Genomic DNA, 26309 nt, shown 5'->3' with positions numbered 1-26309 from the left:
TATTATTTGAACACTGAAGATTAATTTGGCAATCCTAAGAGCCTATGCAGTGTTAAGACAGGTGCAAACTTCTCTTGTCCAAGAATAAAATAAAAAAAAAAACACTTAACTGTAATCAACTTTAACATTATCTAGTACTCTATGTAGAAGAACAAAAAGATGCACTTGGAAAGAATAAGGAATTTTAAAATTCATTAATAACGTTCTCACCCCACTCAGTCTCAATAATTGAGTCATAATAAAAAGATTTTCTCCAATTAAACAACTATAATTTCTTCCTCTTCTCTTTTTCTAGAATGTTTTTCCTAACAGTCTTCTTAGGAAGTATATCTTATTTTATAAAATACCTCATATGGAAGCACTTTTATACATACACACATGGAATAAAAGGTTCTCAAAAGTCAGCTTTTCACATATATGCCTGAAAACTATTCTAACATCAGGATATCTTGACTTCAAAATTGAGAACAGCTCTTTACTTTTTTCAAATACAAGTACTCTATTAACTCTACATGTATCTTTTTATTTTCCAAATGCAAGCCAACTCTGTTCTTTACTCTTACTTTTCTTGGAGTCTCTTCTTCATCAGCTCAGCTTCGTTGAGTTTAGTGTGAGCTTCTTGAAGCTCTTTAAACAAAGCTGTTACTTGGAGGTTCAGTGTTTCCACTTCACTTCCAACCTGTCCAATATAAGATTGAAACACACAAAGGTGATTATTCCGGATTTGTTTTTTCTTGGGAAAAAAAAAATTTCATGATTGCTCTGCTCCTAGTGTTTTGTAGATTTGGAAATAAAGATATTAGTAGCCTGGACTGTTTTCAATGTTAGTAGCTCATTAATAACTGTTAATGTACTTTAGAAACAACTTATTAAAAGTATTTTTTGGAAGTAGGTCTCCTTCCTTCACATCGTCAACTAATTCTGTCAGAATGACATTATAACTTTAACCATTACTGTGGTTCAGTCTTAACTTTTCAGAAATACAAGTCTATTTAACCAGCCCTTGTTCATCTGGTTCTTGTTTTGGGACTATTTTGGCTTCTCTTTGTAGGGGAGTAATGTCTTTTATAAAAGGGAGTCAGTCACTTTTTAGTGACCTAGTTGTTGAATTAGCATAACTGGAAGCTTCTGTGATTTCCTGGTAAATTTCCCATATTCCCATTTATTGTCTCTTTTCAAGTTTAAATAGCTAATGAGATTTTTATGTAAATGTTGTATTTTACTGTATCTCACAGGAACTTTTGTGGCTACCAAAACTTCTTTGTTTTGGCACTGGTTACCACTATGTATTCCTGTTGTTAGAACCATCCACTTTACAGATTCTTAGGCAGTCTTGGAAACATTTTATAAAACATACAGTATCCACCTCATCTAAACCTTCTCTTTTGTAACAACTGTCAAAGAAATGGTCCCAAGAAACTTTCTGGACTATCTCTATCTCTGTTTTCTAATATTTCAGTTGTGTCTGGCCCCTACTGATCCAGATATAGGTCATATATAACTTAAGAAAAACTCCCATTTTCCTAAGACCTGCTGGTGTAATTTTCTTTGTCCCTTAGGGATTCAAGGGTATTAAAGGGATTTTCTTAATCTCTCCCTCTGTCTCAAGAGGCTAAAGAGCAGGATTTCTAAGTGGATCAGAACTGATAGGAGTCAGTGAGCCAGAATTAAAGATTCTGTTAATAGGGAGACCAAGATTAGAGAGAGGAAGTAGCCTCCCCTCTGACAGGAAGTCAGGGGGAACAGTTGGTCAGTGAGGATAAGAAGAAGCCACTGACAGTTTGAGGGTCTTTCGCCTCTGGGATCTCTAGAGAGCAGGAGGTCTGACTGAGGCAAGGATCTGTTGGCAGTTGGTTATTGACAGTTGGGCTGCTACAGAAAACTGATTAAAGAAGTCAGTGAGTGGTAGCTCTCTATTATTTAAGAAGTTAAGTAGTTAGTGGATCATTTATAGATAGAGTAGGTTAGATAGGCCTGGTGTGCCAAGCAGAAAAAACTGTCCTGAGAAGACAGAGATAGATTTAGGAAGTTTTAGGTATATTTATAGGGTATAAGATTAATAATCTCTTTCCTCTTTTCTATCTTTCTATCTATACTTCTTTCTCTAATTAAACAAAGTTTCTGTTAAACTGCTCTTCTCACTTTGTTGAACTCCTTAATTTAACCCTTCAAGGGGAAAGCTACAGCAGATGTAGAAAAGAAAGCTGTAATAATTGGGCCAGGATTTCCTACATTTACAAGGATAAAGATCTGGCTCAATTAATTTTTATACAATATGAAATTCAAATCAAGAAAAAGAAACTTGACAGCAATGATAAATATTCAGGATTAATAGAATGTCTATGTTCCTAAAGCAGATTGATATATATCCTAAGGATATAACTGGTAACATAATGCAGTATTGCTTATATAGGCTATATATGAAACATGTTAGAGAAACAGTCTTTGAATTGTTACCCACAGTTTCTATGCTTTGCTCCTTTTCTTTTTCTTCTCCAGGGCCTTCCTCAGTCTGGGTAGCATTTTCGGAATGATCTTCTGCCTTCTTTTCTAAATCTGAGAGTCTGAGAAATTCCAATGTTACTTTCATTGAGTTCTGAAGAGGAATGACAATTGCAAAAGTGCTAACCAGAACACAGTTATATTATGTTAAACAGACTAACTTGTTCTTTCAAAACAAAAAATTTAGGATACAATATGCTCAAAAACTGATACAAAGAACACGCATGGTGCTAAACTAATTCAGAATTTCTCAAGTAACTGCAATATTCAGGGACTTAGTTTAAACTCTTAGTATGTGTATCTTTATTTCTGGCCCTCTCTGAAATGTGGCTCTCCATACCCCTTCCTCGAAGGGGATTCAAGAATCTACATTACTTTTTACCTGAACTATTGTAATAGTCTTCTAACTGGCCTCTCTATCTCAAGTTTCTTCATATTCTAATCCTTCTTCTGCATAACTGCTAAAGAGACATTCCTAAAGTATAAGTCTGACTATGTCACTTTCCTGTACAATAATTCCACTAGGCTCCCTGGATCAAATATAAGGCTTTTATTTGACATTTAAAGTTCATTACAACCAGGTGCCTTCCTCCTTTTCCAGTCTTCAAGATCAAATGTAAAACTGTTTGGAATTTTAAACTCCTCACAACCTGGTCTCTCTGCCTACATTTCCAGTCTTTTTATAATCTGTTCCCTTGCACACATTCTATGATCCAGCCATCCTGCCCTACATGTTGTTATGACTCTTGTCTCTGTGCCATAGCCCTAGCTATCTCCCATACCTAGAATACTTTCCCTTCTTAACAGTTCTGTTTAGAATTCCTAAATCCCAAGATTCCACTTCAAAGATACCATCTACAGGAATTGTTTCTTGGTCCCTGAGGCTGTGATATCTTTTCCCTCTAAAGTTATCTTCTAACTACTCCATGCCTATCTGATGTATTTATTTATATGCTGTCTCCACCAAAAGAATGGAAGTTTTCTGAGGGCAAAGCCTAGTTTTTGCCTCTTTGTATCCCCAGTGTTTAGCACAATGCCTGGGACACAAATACTAGGTGACTGGCTGAAAGAAAAGATGTAAAACTTTTCACTTCATAGCAAAATACACTACATAACCTTCATTGAGAAGAACAATGAACAACATTGTTATTTCTTATAAGTTTCCAGCTTGAAATGATGGGGTATCTCTTTCGCCTTATCCTCTCTTATATTTCAATTTAAACTGAAAATAAAATTAATGTAGTCCTCTTTCCTATAGATTAATTAGATGCTATAGATTTTAAAATGTTGTGACTAGTCATTCAATATTCTGAGAGTAAAAAGCCCTAGTTGGTACAGAGAAATCTGGATTTGGGTACTAACTGTAAGATGCCTAGAGAGAACTAGATCTCAGTTGAGTCATCATATTTGGCGATAACATTGTGGATTTTTCCATGGTCCATTTTCCCCAGAGAGAGGCTGGCCTTCACCAGCTAACTCATCAGACTTATAAACTCCTTAAGAATAGACACTTGGTTTTAAGTCCCTTTTCTATTTCCAGCACTTAGCACAATACCTTGAACAGACTAGGTATTTAACAAATGTTTGCTGAAACTGAATTGACAACTACTTCTAGGCAGATCCCTTCCTTCTCCCCCAGGTATGCTGGAATGTGTTTAGGAAATTCAAATTTTATTTAATGCTAGTCTCAACAAACTGCCTATAAGCCCCAAATAACATATTCCAGAATCAAACTGTGTCTCTATGTAACTTGGTGTTTTGGGTTATTTGGTGAAATTCTAAAGGTAACATTATACATCTCAGCTTAAAAAGACAACAGAAAAAAAACATGTTATGTCTTCAGATGTATTCTATTGTGCCTTACAAAATAACATGTTAACTCAGCCTAATAAAATTCCCATGCTTTCATTTTTTTGGTTTTAGAGGGTGTCAGGAAGGAAATAGCATTAATGTTTCCTAACAAGTCCCCAAAACAGCACTGTTACTTCTAGTTGGGTATGCAGGTTTTTTTAATTGGTAAGATACTGAGTGAAGGCTGGCTCATTTCTTTCTTAGAACTGAGAGTTAACATGATGACATTGCTTTTATACCATTTGAACCAACTTGATATGTGCCATTTTAGACAAATACAACAATTGTACTACAAAAATAACAAACACTCATTTTAATTTGATGAAATAACTAGTTATCGTCAGGTAACATACTGTTCTGAGTTGAACATCAAACTTAAAGCAACAAACCAATTGGATGTTTTCACATACAGAGAACTGAGGAGACAATGTACCTTTTACTCTGTTTCTTTCATATATGGTTCTCTAGATCAGGGGTTCTTAACCTGCAGTCTGTGAAGTTAAAAATATTTTGCTAACTGTATTTCAATATAACTGTAATCCTATGTATTTTATTTTATGCATTTAAAACTATCCTGAGAAGGGGTTCCTAAATGTCACTAGACTTGCAATGGAGTCTAGGATACAAAAAAGAACCTCTACTCTACATAAAATCCACCAAAAAAAGAGAGAAAAATGATTATAATCAAGAAATAGAAAATGTATTTTATATAAGAAAAGCTACATACTATTAGTATTAATATTAGGCATATAATAATAGGAAGGGGGAAGAGAATAAGCATTTAGATAGTTCTTACTATGTCTCAGGCATTGTGCTAAGTAAGTACTTTATAAATATTAACTCATTTAATTCTCACAATATATAATTATATAAGAATATAGTTATAAATGTTACACATTTTATATTAATTCCAGAGCCAGTTTCAATCAAAATCACTCTCTATATTTATAAACTATAAGTGCTTCTCAGCGAAAATTTGTCAGTGGCTATCATGTGGTAGGGGAGTAGGGAGAAGATCAGAAAAACTGACAGAAATCTCCAATGGTCCCTCTGACTCTTAAATATAGAGCTGAGTTGGGGACAAGAAAAATTTGTGGAAGTAGAATTCCATTGCTATCAGTATCAACTCAAAGTCAACGTGGTGAGACAGTCATCCACCCTAGATTACCATCTATAATCTAAAGGACTAAACCCCCCTTCATGTTACAAATATATAGTAATATCTCAACTGAAGACAGCAGTTGTGTACTGTATACCAATCATGCTAATGAGATATAACAAATTTATGTGTTATGGATCTACTTAATTAAAACATACTTTGATTACTCATGGCCAGTATGGACCTACCCAAAAGACATCTCCTATCAAGGACTGGCAGTTTTGCCACTCTCAGAGTTTGTGAACTCTGACTGCTCCATAACTTTGAGCCTTAATTAAGAAGCTGTCCAGGTAGTTACAAAGCTGCCAAGTATCAGTAAATCCAGAATTTTCCAGCCCCAAGTCTGGCAGCTAGGTCAAATTACCTTGCAGTCTCTTGAAAAACTAACACCACCAACCAAACAATCATTAGCCTTAGTTATATAAATATATAAAAAAAAAAAGATTATTAATTTTTTACTTCTTTCCTGACCTTTAAATTTTTTTTATTTATTTCTTAAGAGATTTATTGATGCCTTGTTTTTATATCAATCATTTCAAGATAAAACTTTCCTTCCTTGCCCTATCTTCTAAACAGCCCTTCATAACAAAGGAAAAGGAAAAAAACCCAGCAAACAAAATGAACCAGCACGTTGAGTGATTAGGCAACATTCTGTACTGACAACTTTCCTGCCTGTTCAAGTGAAGAAAGGAAGTGCATTTTCTTATTTACTCTCCAGCTTTTCTAATATGTTCATTTGAGTATATCATCTCTAATTAGGTGGTTGAACCAATGATACAAAAGTACAAAATATAGCTTTTGAGGAAGTGCATTTTAGAGTCTTGTGACCTGTCACTAGCTGATTAAAGTTGAAATAGCTAATATAAACCTTTTAAATTTGAAGTTATTTTTGGCAAACTGAATTTTTAAAAATATGATTTAAGATGTAGACGCTAAATGATTACTGTACTGCATGGAAAAAGGTCTTGATCAATGACACATGTAAAACCCAGTGGAACTGCTCATTGGCTATGGGAGAGGCAGGAAGGAGGGGAGGAAAAGAATATGAAACATGTAACCACGGAAAAATATTCTAAATTAATTATTAAATAAATAAACTTAAACATAATTAAGTGAGAGTATTGGTCTCTTTCATGAAGTTAAGTCATATGTTAATAGACATAATTATCAGAAGTGTATACTATTGCATATCATCATCACATTTACATAACTTTATACAACTTTGAGTATTTTCAAATACATTTGCTCAATAGCCAGGCAAGGAAAACAATTCTTATTCTAGAAAAATAACCTCCTATATTTCATGTTTTCAGAAAATTCTTTTTAAAAAATTAATAGTTCCTGAAAATGTTCTAAATATAAAGTATATCATTTCATACTTGTCTTTAGCTGCTTGGAGTGCAGTTTCAAGTCTCTCCACCTTCTGATTTCCTTCTCTGAGACAAAGTAGAAGCTGGCTAACAGTTAATTCCTCAGATTCCAAATAATTCTTTGCCCCATCCACAGATTTGTTCCTATGCAGAGAAAAAGTGTTGCTTTAGTATAATTAAAGAACAAAACATTAAATACTTGGATTAAGAAGTAAAAGGATTATAACTTAAATTATTTCATTTAAACATGGTCTGTTTTAAACAGGGTACTCTACTGAGTATTTGCTACTACTCACTGATATATGACCACATTTAAATCCCACAGCAAGCACTTTTGCGGGAATCCTATAGTGAGCTATCTAAGATAAATAAAAATCATCCAGCCAAATACCCTTCCTAGCTGTGAGAATCTAAATTTGGATCTTTATTAGGCAAAAGTGAATTAACAGAATAGCAAAATGGGATGTGGATAAATGTGGTTATAGCATTACTTATCAATCAATCTTTAAGTCCCTACTATATGCCTAGCATAGTGCTAAGTACTGAGGACACAAAAAGAGTCAAAAGACAGTCCCTGACCTCAAGGAGCTTACATTTCTAACAGGGGAGACAACACGTAAATGAATATATAAAAAACAAGTTACATATATAGGATCAGTAAGAAATTAACAGAGGGAAAGCATTGGAATTAAGATAACTCCTAGGAAGCTAATAAATAGAAGCAAAGCAATTTACATTTCCTGAAGAGTTAAATAATATGCCTTAGAATAAATTATCGCTGGAAGGAACATTTGCCCAAAATTTTCAAGTAAAATTGCCTTCTTTCCCCCTCTTTTCTTTGCTAGAAAAGTTCTTTAACAACAACAAAAATAAAACCAAGGAGTCATCAGATGAAAAAAGGAAAAAAGCTGAGGAAGGTACTGATAATGATATTCTAGAATATTTAGCTCATTTCAGACTGACTCATACAAAACTACAAGCTTGCAAGGAAGATGACATATACCAAAGTATTCAGATATTAGTGCCCTCTGTACCAAAATTATTTTATTTTTATCTTGTATTATTTTTGTATTTATGGGGGGGGGGGGGGGATGATACTTTCCTCTACATATAATGTAAGTTCCCATGACTCTTTTTAAAAAATTCTTTTCACTGGATTTCCCCTTATATGGGAGCATAACCAATATAAAGTACTTCATAAATGTTAAAAATGCAAAACCACCACATTTTGAGGCTATGCATTTGTCAAGTTACATTAAAATTTTAAGATTAATTCAATGCACACACTAAAATAAAACACCAAATTTGTCAGTTCGGTGGTGTGGAAACTCTTACTGCTTTCAATACACAATTAGTAACCAATTATTTTGTATACTTCCTTTCAGTTTTCATTTTGACAAACAAGCACTGTAATTAAAACTATTGGAATAAAAAATTTTATTTAGTAAAGGGATGCAGCCCTAAGAATTGTGGAACGTAGTTTAACTCAGGTTTGACAATAGTAGTTCTACTAATTCACTTTTCAGTCTATATTTCCTCTTTAAAACTATTCTGCTTACCCTCCAAAAGGTTCCCTCTCACACCTGTGTCCCTACATCACCCATCCAAACTTTAGCTGGGTCAGATAATAAACTCATGTTGATGTGGCACTTCAAAGATCACACAAAATGCTTTCATCAGAATAATCCTGAGGCTAAATAATATCTCCATTTTACAGACAAGGAAATTTAGTTAAAGTGACTTGTCCATGGTCATACAACTATTAAATGTTATAACCAGGATTAAAACCAAAGTCTCCTACCTCTAAATCCATTATTCTTTCTTCTAAAACATTGCTATTCAGGTTATGAAGCATTTCCCCCATCCCCCCATTCATTGTACAGTCTGAGATTGGAAGTTCTACAACTCATTTTTGTGCAAGATTATGAATTCTTTAGTCATTCTACTATATGAGCAAGAATAAATGAAGGATGGAGCACAGCGGCAAATGTTATGTTACATTAAAGAGGCAGCCTTTTCAGAAATTAAAAATTCATTGATCTCATTACTAGGAGACATGATTCTACTCCAATTTCTACCAAAGACTTATTGATTGAAAGTGAGTTGTTCTGGGGACAGCAAGGTGGCTTGGTGGATTGAGAGCCAGGCCGTGAGACGGGAGTTCCTGGGTTCAAATCTGACCTCAGACACTTCCTAGCTGTGTGACTCACTTAACCCCTATTGCCTAACACTTACAACTCTTCTGCCTTGGAATCCATACACAGTATTGATTCAAAGTCAGAAGGTAAGGATTTAAAAAGAAAGTGAGTTGCCTCACCTTTTTAACCTTTCTCCTCTTCTGGGCAACATGAAATACCTAGTCCTCTCTCTTTTACATACACTAGCTGATCTTTAAGGAGTACTAAATAATATTATGGTAATTTAATTCATTTTTATTACTATAGTGAATCACATCTAAACAAAAAATTCTTCAAGGATTAGTAGTATAAATGCATTAAAATTAATTTAAGTCTCTGTTTCTTATTATAATGCTTTTTCTGATGTATTTAAGAGTAACTAGTCTTTATTTTACCTACTTGTCAGTGGTGTCAGGTATTATCAAACCAGGGCCATTCTTGATTTCTTTTAAAGCTCCAGTTTCATCTCCTTCCTGTAAAATAAAAAAAAAAAGTCAAATCAGGCAGTCTTAATAATTAACAGTATTAAAGATAAATGCTTTTATTTTTATAATTAAATGAAGGAAATGGAGCAAATAAAGCAAGAATTTAAAATATACTCAATTCAAAGAAGCCATGAAAAATACTTAGGATTTAAAATGTTTAATTCATTCAAAATGAAATAGAAGTTTACATTCCCCTTTTAACAAGGAAATTAAGTTCCACTTTGCAGAGCCATTCAGAAGGTAAAGATGTTAAAGTGGCCCTATAAATGAGAAAGTCTTGCCTCTCTTTATGAAGTCCCCCCTTTCTCCTCAAGCAAATAAGGTGCACGCACTACTACCATCTCCTTACACTTTCCTAACATCTTTTACATTTTGGGAAAAGAGATGTATGAAAATCACTGGATCCAAAGTGGAGGAGATGGACTTTTCACCCCACAAGGTTAAAAGAGTGATATATGTCAGCCAAGATGGTTCTTGTTAAGTATGTATTATGGGCTGTATAACCTATAGGGCACAAGGAAGAAATTCTACACTGACTAAAATTCTACACTGACATACATTACAATGAGCTTAAAAATCTTCCAAAAAAAAGAATAAGATGGCTACAAATGACTTTTAATGCATGAGATCCTTCAGATTATTAAGCAACGTTTCCAATTCACCGAAGCAAAAAAAAATGTTTTATCCTACCTATGAGTGACTAAAATAATATGATTATTATTCACCTGTGAAGAAGAATGTCTTACTAATAAAGGGCTTCAAAGGAAGGAATTTCATTTAGAAACTTCTGATATAGTGGGTGGTTATTCTGAATTTGTCAATTTATTTACAGCACAAAACGCTCTTTAAAAACTCATTAGCTTTTAGTAACCTTCAGTAACTTGCAGAAAGGGCATGGAAACAAAGTTTCTTTGTTTTCTAAGTGGAGAATTATAAAATCACTTGAATTTTTTGGCTATAAATTATTTGAGTTGGGTGGTATAGATGTAGTCACTTTTGAATCATACTACAATATATCTGTTGCCTATCTTGTTTACTAAATTAAAGTCATACATTAGAGACTATTTATAAAAAAAAAATTTTTTTTATCAAGTGCCAATCTGTCAGACGTTATACTAGCATTTTTGGTTGCCACAAAAATTACTGGTTCTTTAGAACACAGATTGTTTTTCTTTTTTTGCATATATATATATATATATATATATATATATTCCCACATACTTTTAGTTCTTTTAGAGAGACAGATATTTTATTTCTTTTCCTTTAAAAGATATTAACACTGTCTTAGAAAAGATAGGAAAGATGCTAATGAATTTATGCTCATGGCAATCTTTCACTCACCATCCCAGTCTCATTTAGTCATAAGGGACCAGAGGCCCACACGGAGTTCATTTTTCTCTTTTGCTGCCTAATATATTTGCCTGATTACTACAATACTATAATAATAGAGGTTTCCCAAAAACATTTATGGGAAAAGACATATTTCAGACATACAGCATCTTTTAGTATGTTTAGTTTTAGGACACCATATAAATCCTAGTTTGACAAAACTAGATAAAGAACATATATTAAACATTTGCTGCTGTTCTGCTGGCCAAGGTTTAGGACCAAAGCAAAATAGTTCTTAATATAATGAATTACTTTCAATTTAATTAGTGTTTGTTCAGAACTTGAAAACAAACCAATACTTCTTGCTTTGAAAAGCAACCAATATCTCATCTCAACTATTTTCAGTTTTTTTTTTTAAAGGAAATGTACATCAAAATAGGCTGTACTTAAATTTCCTAAGCTACCAGAAAAGGGCATCATTTATCTTCCCTGCATCGGAAAGAAAAAGTGACGAAAGACTTAGTTTCCCCTGTCTTTTATTATTTTATATTATATAACTTACAGCCATTCTGATTTCAACAAATGAGTCTTCAGAGGAGCCTGTGTTTAACTTGAGCTGTAATTCTGATACAATGCCAAGTAAATCTGCCTTCTCAGCTTGAAGACGAGTCACTTGTGTCTTTAGTTGCTCCATTTCTTGGTCTGTCACAGTCCTGGGAATCTTGGACTCACCAGTGATGTCCTGAAATGGCAAGTTATGCTAAGCAGATGATCCAATAGAAAAAACAGGCCACAAAATCTAATGTATTCCACACACCAAATTGAAGTGGTAAACTCATTTCCTAGATCATCCCTCTTCCCAACTGGAAAACTTGACTTTCATTTGGCAATTTTAAAAAGTGATATATAATAAGCATTTCCAGAAATACTTTTGTTCCAATATGGGAAGATTATGCTCAGAAAGAAAAGGCTGACAGCCTAGAATGAGAGAAAAGAAAGAATGCTGGACCTGGAGTCAGAGGAGGCTAGGTTCAAATCCTGGCTCTGCCACTTACCTTCTTTGTGACCATGGGAAATTTATTTAGCCTCTCTAGGCCTCAGTTTTCTTATTTTTAAAGTGAGTGAATTGGGCTTAATGGCTCTAAGGTCTCTCTTAGTTTTAAATTTACGATCCTGGCAATCAACTGAATAGAAACTGTGCTGGAAATCTCAGCTATGGATTATTGCTAAATTTCAATTCAAACTTCAAGTTAAAAACAATTATCTATCAGTACCTACTATGTGCAAGGAAGAGCATCACTGGTGATACAAAGATGAAAAATGATACAATCCTTGCCTTCAAAAATAAATCTAGTTCTAGAAAATAAAGGCAGAAGCTATCATCCATATCTCAGGTGTTAACTCATCTCTTTGAGAAGGCCATACAATCAGAAAGGGCCATTACTTACTATGCCAGTTCTCTCCCCACCCCCAAAACCAATCACTGCTATTCTTGGTTAGGTAAAAATACAAGATAATTTGACAGTCATTAAAAAGCACTATCTAAATTCAACCACAGCAGGCCTTTGTATGTCAAGATCCTGCCTCAAGGAATGTCTAAGGATATATACATGTTGGCTGTTTCAAAACTTTGTACTTATCTGATCCATCATGAACTGATTTAATATTTTTTGTATGTTTATGTCATATACATACATGTGTATCCATGTTAAAGGCAAATCCTTTGTAAAGCTTAAAGAACTATTTAAACATAATTATAAGGTAGGAAAAATTCCATGTAATCCCTTGTATACATTGCTTAGCCTCAGCTAGCAAAGAGGCAATTAGGAATGTATTAGATATGTAAATGCTTTCCGATAATTTTAATGTTATTCAATGAAGCTTTACAGGACAATCAAAACCTCAAGCTAATAAGGTCCTGAAAGCTTTGAGGAAAAAACTATTGAAGCAAAGGACAGACAGGTGGAGAAGAATGGGGTAATTAACACCTTCAGTGGACTACTTTATGAAAAGGGAAAATTTTAAGACAAATCATGGAGAACATGGGGCTGGAAAGCAAGGTTTAGAAGAAGAAAAAGATGACAAAGGAAAAATAAAGATGATACTAGCAGTTACTCTCCCAAGGAAACTACCACCTCACTACTGAGTCCTTCTTGCAGCTCATTTCAGTTGACTTCCTGTTTTGGAAGAAGCCATCCAGGCCCTAGCTTCTGATCTCAATATCCCTCAATTCAGGGACTCTCTTGAAACTTGTAGGCAACTGCCCAAACAGACTAACTGTTTCTGGAATCTTCCCTCTCAGACTACAATGTGATTGGCCCACGGCAAGCTAAAGCCAACTGTCAGCTCCTGTAAGTCTAAATGGGAGGAGAAAGAGAAATTTTATTTTCTTCTTCTTCTTGCTCATATTTTCCAAGTAAAACTGCCACTTCATTTTGACCTTCCACAAATTTGACTAATGGCAAACTCCAAAGGAGCAAGCTAATGTCCTTTGAAATATAAGGGATCAGATGCAGCAAATGTGATCTCTGCTGAGTCACTGACAGTTCTATTTCTAAGAGATACCACATGTGAACTTTTTCTTAGTCAATAGGCAGGTCATTTAACCATCCTCTTTTTCAACAAAATCCCAGCTCTGCCACTTTACTGCCTGTGTGATCTCTGGGCATCTCCAGTAAATTTTCTGGAGCTCAGTTTACCTCCTACAGAAAGTAAAGGTGTTCTTCCCAGTGCTAAATGTATGATCCTGTGATTAATATTATCATGTATAACATTCAATCACTTTCTTAATATTTCCTTTTTAAAATTCTCTCCCATTCATTCCTTTGCTACTACTTCAGTAACTGATCAAATTCATGGCAAAAGCATAAATAGAAGCATGGTTTCACTTGACCCACTTAACTCATACTTTACCCCAATCTAGTGCTTTAAACTCTGTTGGGAGAAAAATTACAATTTCCATCATGGACCTCCCCCCTCCTGCCTGGTAAAATCTTTGGATTCCTCATAATAATGTTTTAAAATGCATAAAATAAAATAGAATTACAAAGGAAATCAGTTATGCTGAAATATAGTTACCATTTTTCCTTTTAATGCTTATAAACCTGACAGTTAAAAACCTTTATTCTAGATTTTTGGGAAAAACTCAAAAAAAGGCAATAATCAAAGGCAACTCATTCATGGTTCTTTGAATAAGGACAACAACCTCAAGAGGGAAATTCATTTTCAACCCCAACTTAATGGTGTCATAGTGGGTATCACTTTATAATACAGAGGATCTCTTGTGCCCAGTAATTTATGTATATATTGCTATAAGATAAGATAAAAAAGAAAAAATCTTTCTTCAGGGGAAGCAACAAATTGGGAAACAATCTTTATAACAAAAACCTCTGACAAAGGTCTAATCACTCAGAATGAAAGGAGCAGAACTAGGAGAACATTATACACAGAGACTGATACACTGTGGTAAAATCTCTACTAGCAATGCAATACAATGATCCAGAACTATTAGGAGGGACATATGAGAAAGAACACTATCCACATCCAGAGGAAGAACTGTGGGGAAAAAAAGAAAAACACTGCTTAATCACATGGGTTGGTGGGGCTATGACTGAGAAAGTAGACTCTAAAAGATCACGCAGTGGTTCTCAACCTTTCTAATGCCATGACTCCGCAATACAGTTCCTCATGTTGCAGTGACCCCAAACCAAAAAATTATTTTGGTGGCTACTTCAAAACTGTAATTTTGCTACAGTTATGATTCAGAATGTAAATACCTGATATGCATTATGTATTCTCATTGCTACAAATTGAGAGGTTGAGAACCGCTACAGCAAAGGAAATGGGTCTTGATCCATGGCACATGCTAAACCCAGTGGAATTGCACATCAGATATGGGAGGGGGGGTGGGAGAGGGAAGGAACATGAGTCTTGTAACCATGGAAAATTATTCTAAATCTAAATCATCTAATTAAATAACATTAAAAAAAACTTTCTTCAGGTTCTTTGGATTATTTGTGCTTTAATAAAGTTAGCTTAGTAAGGTTAATTAATAGATATGAAATGTCATCCAAAAAAGCTTTCAAATCATTGTTTGAAAACTAAGAAAGCTACCTTCAAGTTTTGGATTACATAGATAGGTCAATCTGAATGAACAAAAAAAACTAATTTTTAAAAATGTTGTCATATAACTTCCAAGGACATGCTTCTATTGCCAAAGAGAGGGAGTTCTAAACATGCTAGATGGAATAGAAATGTGGTTTTGCTTCTTTGTTCATTTTTGAGAGACTGGGTCACTCCCAGCCTGAATGTGTAATGGCAACTCACAGGCCACAACTGTGACCCTAACTGATATGCAGGAAGCTCTAATTTGCCCTTTTTCTGACCTGGTTCACCTTTCCTTTGATATGCTGGGCTTCGTAAGATGCCCTTTAGGATCTGCTTTACCCCTACTATAACTGCACTTCAGACCCCAAGCCACGGACCTGTCTTCTAAAGAGACTCTAGGGACCAGAGGCCTGGAAAGTCTGGAGATTTAAGTCTGGCTTGTTATTTGTAAATAATTGCTTGTTGTTGTTCAGTTGGGTCCAACTCTCTGTGCCCATTTGAGTTATTTTTGGTAAAGATACTAGTGGCTTGCCATTTCCTTCTCTGGCATATTTTAGGGATAAGAAAACAGAGGCAGAGTTAATGTCTTGCTCAGATCACATGACTAGTATCTGAGGCCTATCCACTATATCACCTAGCTGCCCTATTTGTAAACAATATTCATTTGCATACAAATCCTTAAAAACATTCCTTAAAGAAGGTTAAATATGCTCCACATTATATTGTTTATACCATAAGTTTTCTCAGTAAAATTTTTTTTGCATCAATAGTACAAAAGCTAACTCCAGGACAACCAGAATAATCAAAGATTTTAGTCAATTTGAGTACAGATCAGATTCTGTTACAGTGAATTTTTTAAATGAATATATTTTGCTTACCTCAAAAGACCTTCCCTTTTTCCCTTTAAGGTTTTCAATTTCTGCTCTCAGCTTTTCATTTTCATTACTCAGAGATAACAAGTTCTCCTTGACTTCTTTAAACTTCAACTCAAAACACTGGCGTTCTTCTTTTTGTTTTTCTGTCCAGGCTGAAAGCTCTTCAAACCGTCCCTTCATAGTTTGGTTATTTAGCTTCATGGCCTCTGTATACAGTTCACAGTGAGAGTATCAGTTGACCAGAGAAGTGGATCAATATAATAATTTGAAGGATGGACTCATCCAATTAAATTTCTCCCTAGATAATTCTGTTACTTGGATATAAAAGCTCAACTGAGGTTCAAGGGACAGCAAGAAAAAAGCTTAATGATGCTTGCCTTAATTTATGACCTGTTCAAAAGGATGGGTCAGGCCTTTCCCAAGTCTTCAGTGCTCCAGAAACCCTAAATTATGGGACCCTAATATGAAGATGAGATATTATACAATAGATTAAGAATTGACTCAGGAATCCTAGACTGGAACCTTGGACCTTCCTAAGAGAGATAATACATGGGTTGTTTTGTTTTGTTTTTTTTCTTAAAAAGATAACATTTAGAAGTGCCCCACTTTGAGTAAGTTTTTTGCTTTAAAAAAAATTTTTTAATGGGCTACACATTAATATTCTTGATTATGACCTATGTGCAAAAGCTAAACAACATAGAGGTCTAGTCTTGACGGAAGCCAAATTCTATAGACACTTGTTCCCAGAAAGGGAACTGTAAGAAAATCTAGTTCCTAGGCCTTTATAATGTTGTTAAAGTTCACAAAGGCACAAGGAAATATGAGAAATAAGAGGCCAGTTATCTTTCACCTTTTAACTGATGGTTCTCAATAAGAAGCTCCTTCATCTGTTTCAGCATCTCCTCTGGAGTGAATGTATCCAGGTCTGGATGAGCCAAATTCTGAGGTCCATTCCCTGTGCTTCCCTTGGAACATTCCCCATTTTCAGCAGAGTCACCTAGTGGTTGGTGGGACATTGTAGTGGATCCTATGACACAATTACATGAAAACATAGGTTCTTCTTCCCATATTCAAGGTCTAGAGCCTAGAATTCTCCATGAACACCAGAAAAGCTCAGAAAATGCTTTAGAAGGTAGTTACTTTTTCTTAGAAAATTCTCCTTTTTTCAAGGCATTTTCAGTTCTTTTGAGGTCAGGGAGAAAAGCCCCACTTACATACTAATAGGCTTTAATTAATGCCTGTTAATCTCCCCTTTAACAAGTAAGTGAAATAAAATTCCATACTTTGGCCTCTGGCTGGAAGGAGGAAATGGGGGTGGAAACAGCAATTAGGAAGCAGAAGGTAGAAAATATGGAAAACCATGATTACTGAATCAGTAGTTTCCAATAGCATACATCATTCAATTGTAAAAGCTCCTATCTCCATCTTAGCAGACATTAACAAACCAGGTTTTACCACACAGATCCCTAAATTAGATGCATCCCCATGTTATACCTGTTTGTGATATTTTAGCTTTTTTTGTTTAAGTTCCATTTTCTTTCTGTAAAGAAAACATTGTATTCCTAGGCCTTCCACAAGTTACAAAATAGGTGGAAAAATTGACATAAAAGATGAAGTAATTTCTCAAGGGCAAGGCACAGAAATCTCTATTGAATTTTACTAACTGCAAAATTTCATACATGTATTGTTTATATATTTTTTAGATTTGTCAAAGTGAGTAGATGAATATATAGTTTGTCCCTACTTTATTTACTAGTCACATTCCCTGGAACAAAAAGAAAAAAGCAAAAGTTATATTTTCTTTAAATTAGCCTAGAAGCTAGATTCTCTGGTAGAATAGCTACAAGTCCAGAGAGTAAGTTGTAGAGCAAATCATTTAAACTACCTGGACTTCAGTTTCAGCATCTCAGACTATAAATTATAAATGTCTCTTTTTATGAAAGCTGTTTCTTCAACTGAGGCCCAACTCAGATGCAACTTCCTCCACAAAACATTCCCTGCCTTGCCATGAACCATATGCTCAGTCTTCAGGGTTCTATCTCTAAAAAACAAAAATCAAAACCCAAACAAAAAATTATTTTAGTTTATTTTAGGAAGCAAGATTGAATGACAGGCTGGATAATATGTGGGTGGTTTTAAATCTGCTAGATTATTGTGGACATTCATATATACTTGGGCTTTGCCACTCCTGCCCCATACCATATACCCTCTTTCTGAATGGATTCAAGATAAGGAATAGTGGCTCTGGAGAGGATTTTAATAATCATGAAAACTGAGCAAACAACATCTAAAGCATTTCAGTAGGAAAGGTACTGGGGGTGATAGGGTGAAAACAAATTTTAGTCTAATTCAGAGCCTGGAAGAACCAGTGGAGAGTGGGTGTTACTTCTAAGGCTCTCTTGCAGGGCTGGCTTACTGACCAAAATTCTACATGTGGACCACTACTACTCCAGAAAAAATGGAAAACATTTTAGGGAAAAAACCTTCCCCCCACTTCTGCCTGTGCTGGATCTTCCTATATGTACAGTCCTTCTGGGTACAACTAAGTTAAAGCTTAAATTCTTTTCTAAAGTCTGTGCTTTGCTCAGATTTAGTCTAAACTCCAAAAAAGGTAAACTGATTGCATTTGGAGACACTACATAGCCTAATGAAAAGTACACAGTCAGAAAACTGGGGAAGAGAGTTTGAGTCTTAGCTCTACCACTGGCTAATTCCCTATGACCACATAAAAGTAATCTGGGGTCTCAGATGTATCATCTGTAAAATTAAGGGGTTGAACTAGATAGATGATCATTTTAGCATTAAAATTCTATGACAGGCAATCCTAAAAAAGTAACATTTATAGTGCTGTAATATTTGCAAAATGTTTCACATATATTATCTCATTAGATACTTGGAAAAATCTTTTGCAGTTAAGTGCTATTATGATTTTACTGATGAGGAAACAGGATCACAAAGATTAAGGGCCTTGCTTGGGGGTCACAGAGCTACAAAGGAGACAGTGAACTCCTGTGTTCAGTATTCAATCTAATGTGATCCATTCCAGTTCCCTTATCCTTTGCTTTATTTCCTTAATGGGAACATAGTAACCCTCTTGTTAACAGTACTCAAGGAATAGGGTTTTATATAATCAGATATTCTGATTAAAGGATTTTTAATTCAGTTAGTAGGATTTAAAACTGAAAAGGATCTTGAAAATCATCTAATCCAGGGTTCTCAACCTCTTTGGTGTCATGGACTCCTCAGCAGTTTGATTGAAACCTCTGGACTCCTCAGAATAATTTTTTTTTAATGTATAAAAATGTATAAAATAAAATAGAGGGTTACAAAGAAAACCACTTACATAATACAGCTTGTTTGTTGTATGGTTGGTTTTTGTTCATGTCCAACTCCTTGCAACCCCAATTGGGGTTTTCTTAGCAGAAATTCTCTAATGATTTGCCATTTCCTTCTCCAGCTCATTTTACAGATGGATAACTAAGGCAAACAGTTAAGTGACTTGCCTCAGGTGGCACAGAACATAGTAGGTACTGAGATTTATTTCTAATATATTGGATTACTTCTATTTCTGAGTTTTGAATTGAGGTTCAAATTTGTTCCTCAAACCTCTTTACTTATTCTTTTGTTCTTAGTGTGTGGGACAATTTCATGTGCTATTCTCAGAATGAGCATTTAGCTTATAAAACCAGTTTGTTACCTTTTAGTTGGTTGAGGACTCCAGGACAGGCTTGGGAAAGAGACTGATGAAGGACAGAAGGGGAAATGAACAGCTCAGTGCTTTCCCTTGCCTCATGTGAGTTGGGTTGGAAGCATGGGTGTTTGGGTTTGTGGGTCAAAGCCTGGGTGGGTGGGAGGGGTGAGGAGGGCAGGGTGGGCCTGACAGGGGAGGGGGAAGGAACCTTGTGTATATATTGACTGCTTACTACCTAGTCAGTAGGCATTTTAGCCCATCAATGGAGTGCTCTCTATCACGAACGGGAATAAACAACTACCTCTTTTTACTCCTACTTTCTGACTGATTTTGTTTGAGTGAGCGTAGCACTTGTCATCAATTTTCTATTCCACACACTAGCAAATTCAAAGACTGCCCTGCCCTAGAGTACTTTCTATAAAAGGGTGATAGGAAAGTGAGATTGTGGGTTCTATCTTGCCCAGTAAATGGAGTCCTTCACTCTACATTGCAGTGAATGCAACTTAACATGCTCAGTTGTCTGAGATGGGAATGTGATTTTCCATCATCAAGGAAGGAATCAGGGAGGGATGGAGAGAAAGATGGACCACCTCCTCATTGGTTATTCACCAATCTGAGAATATCTAGGGAAAAGCTTGAATGATAAGCTTTCAAAATGTTATTTAATGATCCACAGGGAATTTCTTAGTCTATGATGACCAAGAGAATCATTTGACCAAATTAATTTATATGACTGGTCAATTAATAAATTAATATCGGAAACCCTACTTGTCAGCATTTCTGATTGTCATAGTAATTATCAGCTGTCTGTTCAATTTAAATTAAATTAAAAATGAATATCACCACTATTAGAAAAACAGCTCAAGGCAAACTCAGGAGGTCAAGCAGCCTTTTCTTCATTTAGGAGAGGGATCATTTATTTTTAATTTCATATTTTGGTGTACATCTGTAAATTCATTTCAGCAGAGAATGTATGGAAACCCTCAACCTTTGTCCCTAATTTAACAGGCTCAGTTTTCTGAAAGTGTAAGTGACTTGCCTAAAGTCATACAGTAAGTGTGTCGGAGGCTGGACTTGAACCTAGGTCTTCCTGACTCTAAGGCCAGGCCTCAAATCCTTTTTTTTCCTTTGGTGATCACATATAATGAATGGCTAAACAATATGCAGAAGCATCAGGATAGAGATAGGGTCTGGTCTATAATGTTATTGATATAAGGAACCTCCTGGATGTTAAAACTTCCTCTACCAAAGCAAGTCAACATCATCTTCATCACTTAATCTTAGACTATGTAGACCGGTGGCTTCAGATTCTATTGGAAAGCCTTGCTGAGGCCACATATTGACTTAGGAAACAACAAATAGCAATATCTCTATTCTATTCTAATTATTTTGTTATTAAATGATTTCTGATTTCATCTTAAATGGGAATTTGACAGGTTAAGTTTGTCAGCTATAGTCCAGAGCACTAAGAGATTAGGTCACTTAATGAGGACATGAACTACCATGTTCCTGGTTCAGAGGCTAATTCTTGAGCCACTGTGCCAGGCTGTCTCTATGGTAACCTAAGCAGAAGCTCAATTAGCATTTTGTTAGTTACTCTGAGATTCTTAAAAGACATTATCAAGCCTCTACTACTACCCGTCAGGCACTGTGCCAGACAAAGTAAACAAAATGAAACTGTCCTGCTCAAGGAGTCTACATTCTATTGAAGGGGGGGAATGAGGTGGGCATCTAAATACAAATATATACCAAGTGAAATATGTAAGGGTAGAGTTCTAGCACCTAAGGGGTAACCGACCTGATACACAAAGTAGCCTTGGAGCTAAGAAGTGGAGAGAGCTAGGGATTCTAAGAGACTGAAGTGAGTCAGGATATGCTGGGCATAAAGAACAAAGGTCTGAGGTAGGAGATTGGAATATTCTGTGTAAAAGCAAGTAGGTCAGTTGGGTGGGATGCAGCTCCTCCGAAGTAATATGTAACCAGTATGGAAAGGCAAGATGGAGCACAACTGGGATGTCTTCTGACTCTTCATGACCCCATTCGAAGTTTTATTGGCAAAGAAACTGGAGCGATTAATTTCCTCCTCCAGCTCATTTTACAGATAAGAAAACTGAGGTAAACAGGATTAAGTGACTTGCCCAGAATCACACAGCTAGGACATGTGGGAAGCCATACTTGAACTCAGAAAGATGAGTCTTCCTCACTCCAAGCCCAGTGTTCTAGTCACTGTACCACCTAGCTGCTCTGATTGGGCAGAGCTTTTAATAATAGCAGTTTGAATTTTATTCTAGAACCAGTAGGGAACCCTTGGAGATGTCTGAGGAAATCAGCCACACAGTCAGACCAATATTTTAGGAATATCATTTGGTAGAAGACAGATTGGAAAGAGACAAGCTAGAGGCAAGGAGAGAAGCCAGGACTATCATTATCATTCTTTCTTCTGGTTATGTGGTAAACATTCCTAGAAATTTTAAGAGTTAGATAAATCTATTCTTATTTCCACTGGAATGTGAGGAGAAATTCATACTATTCCTTAATTTCTTTCTTTTTTGTTTTTAAACCCTTACCTTCCATCTTATAATCACTCTGTGTATTGGTTCCAAGGCAGAAAAGTGGTAAGGGCTACACAGTGGATGACTTGCCCAGGGTCACACAGCTAAGAAGTATTTGAGGCCAGATTTAAACCCAGGACCTCCCATCTCTAGACCTGGCTCTCAATCCACTGAGCCATCCAGCTGCCCCCTCCTTTATTAATTTCAAACAACCCATTGGATGCTTAAGGTCACAACCCTGAAAAGGTTTTTTTGGGGGGGAAGAGGCAATGGGGGAGGTATCTAATATTCCATTCTTAGAATTAACTTCTTAATGGAAGACTGTATAGGGCCATAACATACAAACATCTTCAAGGAATCAAGTTGCTACTGCTTCTCTCAAAAAAAAAAAATTACTTGGCAAACTTATCTGCCAAGATGCTATTCCCAGTAAAAAAAACTGTTTTTTCTTTTTTGTCCATAGCACCTAGCACAGTGCTTTGAGCATTCCCAATTAATCAGCTGACAAGTCGTGTCTGTTCAACCACCACATTTCTCACATCCATCTCCTTCTCTCTGCTCATATGACCTGGCTGGACAAGTGAAACATCCTTCTCATTTTCCTCCCTGTTTCCAGTTTCTCCTTTCTTCATTCTATCTCTCAAATCCACACTAACCCCTGCCTCTCTATAATTTCCTTAGAAGATGCTGAGACCATTCTGGATGCTTGGTTGAGTAAAGATTACATCACTTCTGGTCACCTGAGATCCTTCAGGAGCTCTCTGATGCTTGGCTGGCCACAATGGGCAATATAAGAGAGGGAGCAGTGCTCAGTAAATTTTGTGGTAACTGTTGAATAACCTGCAAGTGTTCATTTTGTTCTGATATTGAACCTAAACTATCAGGAGAGTGGCTTGAGTCAGACCCAGCCTAATATCATGTCCCTCCTCTGCTCAAGAAACCTTAGTGCCTCCCTATCACCTCTAGAATCAAATTTAAGTTTCTTTGGATCCAACTTGCCTTTCCAGGCTTATTATACATTACTTACTTTTACAAACACTATGGTCTAGTCAAACTGCCTTTCTTGCTCTTCCTTATGTAGGGCTTTCCATCTCCCACGTTAGGACTTTTGTACAGATTGACCTCCATCCCTCCTCACTCTGCCTCAAAATCATTTCCTTCAAAGCTCAGCTCAAGGGCTATTTCCAGTGAACCCAGATTTAGAGCTACTAGGGATCTTGGAGACTGTTCAGTGTAACCCTCTTGTTTTATAAATGAAGAAACAAGTCTAAAGATGCCTGAAATTATACAGGTAACAGTAAATTAACAACCACGATTCAAACTCAGGTTCTCTGACTCCAAATTTAACTCTCTTTCCATCTTACCATGTGCTACCTCCTACACAGGTCTTTCCATAGTTTCAATCACTGCTAGTATCTTTCTCCCCAAACTAACTCATATTAAAAATTGTATATACTTATTTTACATATATGTGAAATACATGTATATATTTATTATACATGCATATATATTAATAGCCATTTATAGCTTTATCTATAACTATGGGAATTCCAAAAGCTTAGTGCAGTTGTAAGCTATTAACACGTAAGGCACTAAGATTTTGCGGATATCTTATGTGTACATGTATATGCATACAACATACATATACATGTATGTAGTCTGTATATAGAGAAACAGATGGATAAACAGTCTCTAACATGAGACATTTCTTTATTCTCTAAAGGTTCCAGAGTAGAACTGCTTTTTATGTCCAGCAAAAATATACCTTTAAGTGTACTACATATACAGATAATGCATTCTCTTTCTCTCTGTGTGTATGTAAATATGCTTATATAATATTTGCATGTTGTCTTCTTGGACAGAATATAAACAATTTCAAATTTTGTTCATATTGTATCTGTCTTTATTATTAGCACATAACACAGTGCTAGCACATCAATAAATGCTGGACTTTTTTTTTTTTAACCCATATCTTTTGTCTTAGTTCTAAGGTTCCAAGAAAAGCTTTAAGGGCTAGGTAATTGGTGTTAAGTGACTTCTAAGAAGTGTCTGAGGCCACATCTGAACCCAGGACCCGTATACTGTCTCCAGGCCTGGCTCTCTATCTACTGAGCCACCTAGTTGTCCCAATTGTTCATTTTTGTATTTAACTGACTTCACTTAATTGGTGATATTCTTTACAGTTGTTGTCAACAAATGAAATTCTTTTATTTTGCTTCTACCTAAAGTAGCCTCATCAGAGAAATCCCAAAGACTCTTCACAGGACAAAACTGAATACCATTATTGTCTTCCCGGCTGCACATTAAAAACAAAGTTCGCTTGTTTATTCAGGCTTATGACAGCAGTGTGGTCTGGAGCATCCCAGCTAGAACTCTCTAGCACAATCCGTACTAGACAGTGACTTGCAGACAGATCCAAGGCTTTCAGGTTTTGGATCTCCTCCTCACTCCCACCCCAGGGTTCCTGGCTCGGAAAGGCGACCTTTTATTTACCAAGACCAACATCACCGTATCTTTCCCCAGCTCATTACTCTCCTTTCATCTTCACGACATTTTTGCAGTTAGTAGGGCAGCAGGTTTTCTGAAGCCACTTTACCAGGAAAGAATACCCCGGAAGTGGCTCTTTAGACTTCAAGGGGAGTGAGGGCCCCTCCCACGCCATTCCTCCCCCCAGCCCCCGGGGCTCTTTCCCTTGGATCAGGTTTTGCTTTCCCTCCATTCCAGAGCAATCCAATTGTGGGGTCCCGGTCCACCGAAGCTTCTCGACCCTCCCAGACTGACCCCAATGAATCGCCGACAAGGGAGTGCGGGGGCCCGAGCCTCGTCAGGATCGGTACCACACCAGCATCTCACTCACCTCGAGGCCGGCGGGCAGCGGGGGACTTCCCAATCCCTAACTCGGTCCCCGACCTCTGCCCTTCAGCCCAAGGAATTCTCGCTTTCCTAAAATTAAGGTGACTCAAAAGCGCAGTGATCATATAGGGTCACCATTCCTCGGTACAGGGGAGGCGGCAGGTGAAATGACAAGGCCAAGGTCACGCAGTAGGAAGCAGCGGCCGTGGGATCTGAGCCCTGGACAGCGAGCCCTGCGCTCTTCCTGCGACCCCAGGGCTCCACCCGGGGCCCTCCGCACCGGCGCCTCAGGGACGAGGTCAGTCCCAGACGGGCCCTCATTTCGAAGGAGGATAGGTGGCCCTGCCCTCTCTCGGCTTACCGGCGCGTTCGCGGTCCTACGAGCAGTTCGCCTGGGTCACCGCTTCCTCGGTCACATCCCGGAGGGCCTGGGGGTGGAGGCAGACTAGAGACACCGCCCACCAGGCCCCAGGCCGGCGAGGGCACAAGGTAGGGCAGGGAGCCAGCGGAGCCGCGTTTGTTGTGGAGCCCCTGGCCCCGCCCCGAGCCGCTCAGCTGACCGGCCGGAGCCCTCCCCCGCCCGGTCGGGGGAATTTCCCCGGCTCCTCCCATACCAGCACTTCCCTTTCCCTCCCCTCATCTACCCTGCTCTGGGGCTCGCATCCTCGGGTTCCGATTGCATCCCCCGCAGCTGGGTGAGGTGGAGGCGCTGTGGGGCTTCTGTGGGAGCGGGAGAGAGAAAGGTAGGGGAGCCTGGAAACCCCGCCCTGTTGAGCGGGATGGCCTCGCTTCTTTTCTGTGCGTCATTTCCATCCCAGCCGCCGTCGCCGCCACGTCATTTCGGGCTTCCTGAAGCGGGCACAGGGATTCCCTCCAGCTCTTCCCGGGTCGAACCAGGGTTCCAGCGCATGTCCAAAGGGGTCGCTGTATGCCTCAGAAAGACCCAGCTCCTGAAGGGCAGAGTTTCAAAGGCAGAAGGCACCTAAGAGCTGGATACCCCTCCACAAGGAGGATCCCCTGCTGATCTGAACTTGTTCACGCAAACGTGCACGCACATACATAAATATGTACATAACACCCCACGTCTGAGATCCTATAGGAATCATTTTCTGGCCTGATCGTTAATAACTATACTGTAGAAGGATGGGGGGAAGGAAGGGGAAGAAGGGTCTAGCAGTACCGAATCTTAAACTGCCATAAAACGGTAATCCTCAAAACAATGTGTTACTGGCTAAGACATAGAAGGGAGGATCAATGGAATGGACTAGGGGTACATAGCCTCAGCAATCTAGTGTTTGATAAGATTCCAGCTTTTGGGATAAGAACTCACTATTTGACAAAAACTGCTGGGAAAATTA

General features: G+C 37.2%; 1 protein-coding gene across 8 annotated transcripts in view; it reads right to left on the bottom strand.

Annotated features, from left to right (window-relative positions):
* OPTN (optineurin) overlaps positions 1–25849 on the bottom strand; it is a 38542-nt gene extending 12693 nt beyond the window's left edge. The window contains exons 1-9 of one of the 8 annotated variants that reach the window (XM_007503968.3): positions 25596–25782; positions 25313–25379; positions 16706–16882; positions 15859–16061; positions 11436–11615; positions 9459–9532; positions 6892–7026; positions 2462–2564; positions 564–679 (exon numbers count right to left, since the gene is read on the bottom strand). In XM_007503968.3, coding sequence (XP_007504030.1) covers positions 564–679; positions 2462–2564; positions 6892–7026; positions 9459–9532; positions 11436–11615; positions 15859–16061; positions 16706–16871 — 977 coding nt within the window. In that variant the 5' untranslated portion in view covers positions 16872–16882; positions 25313–25379; positions 25596–25782. Of the gene's footprint in view, positions 1–563; positions 680–2461; positions 2565–6891; positions 7027–9458; positions 9533–11435; positions 11616–15858; positions 16062–16705; positions 16883–24955; positions 25504–25595 lie in introns of those variants that run through there. The other 7 variants (XM_056799453.1, XM_001368261.5, XM_007503965.3 and 4 more) reach the window with 7 other exon arrangements.
* Positions 25850–26309: the final 460 nt, after the last annotated feature.

The sequence above is a fragment of the Monodelphis domestica genome, chromosome 5 (genome assembly GCF_027887165.1).
Source record: "Monodelphis domestica isolate mMonDom1 chromosome 5, mMonDom1.pri, whole genome shotgun sequence".
NCBI classification, from domain to species: domain Eukaryota; kingdom Metazoa; phylum Chordata; class Mammalia; order Didelphimorphia; family Didelphidae; genus Monodelphis; species Monodelphis domestica.
The sequence above is the reverse complement of the archived record's forward strand: the minus strand, read 5'-3'. Positions and strand labels throughout refer to the sequence as shown.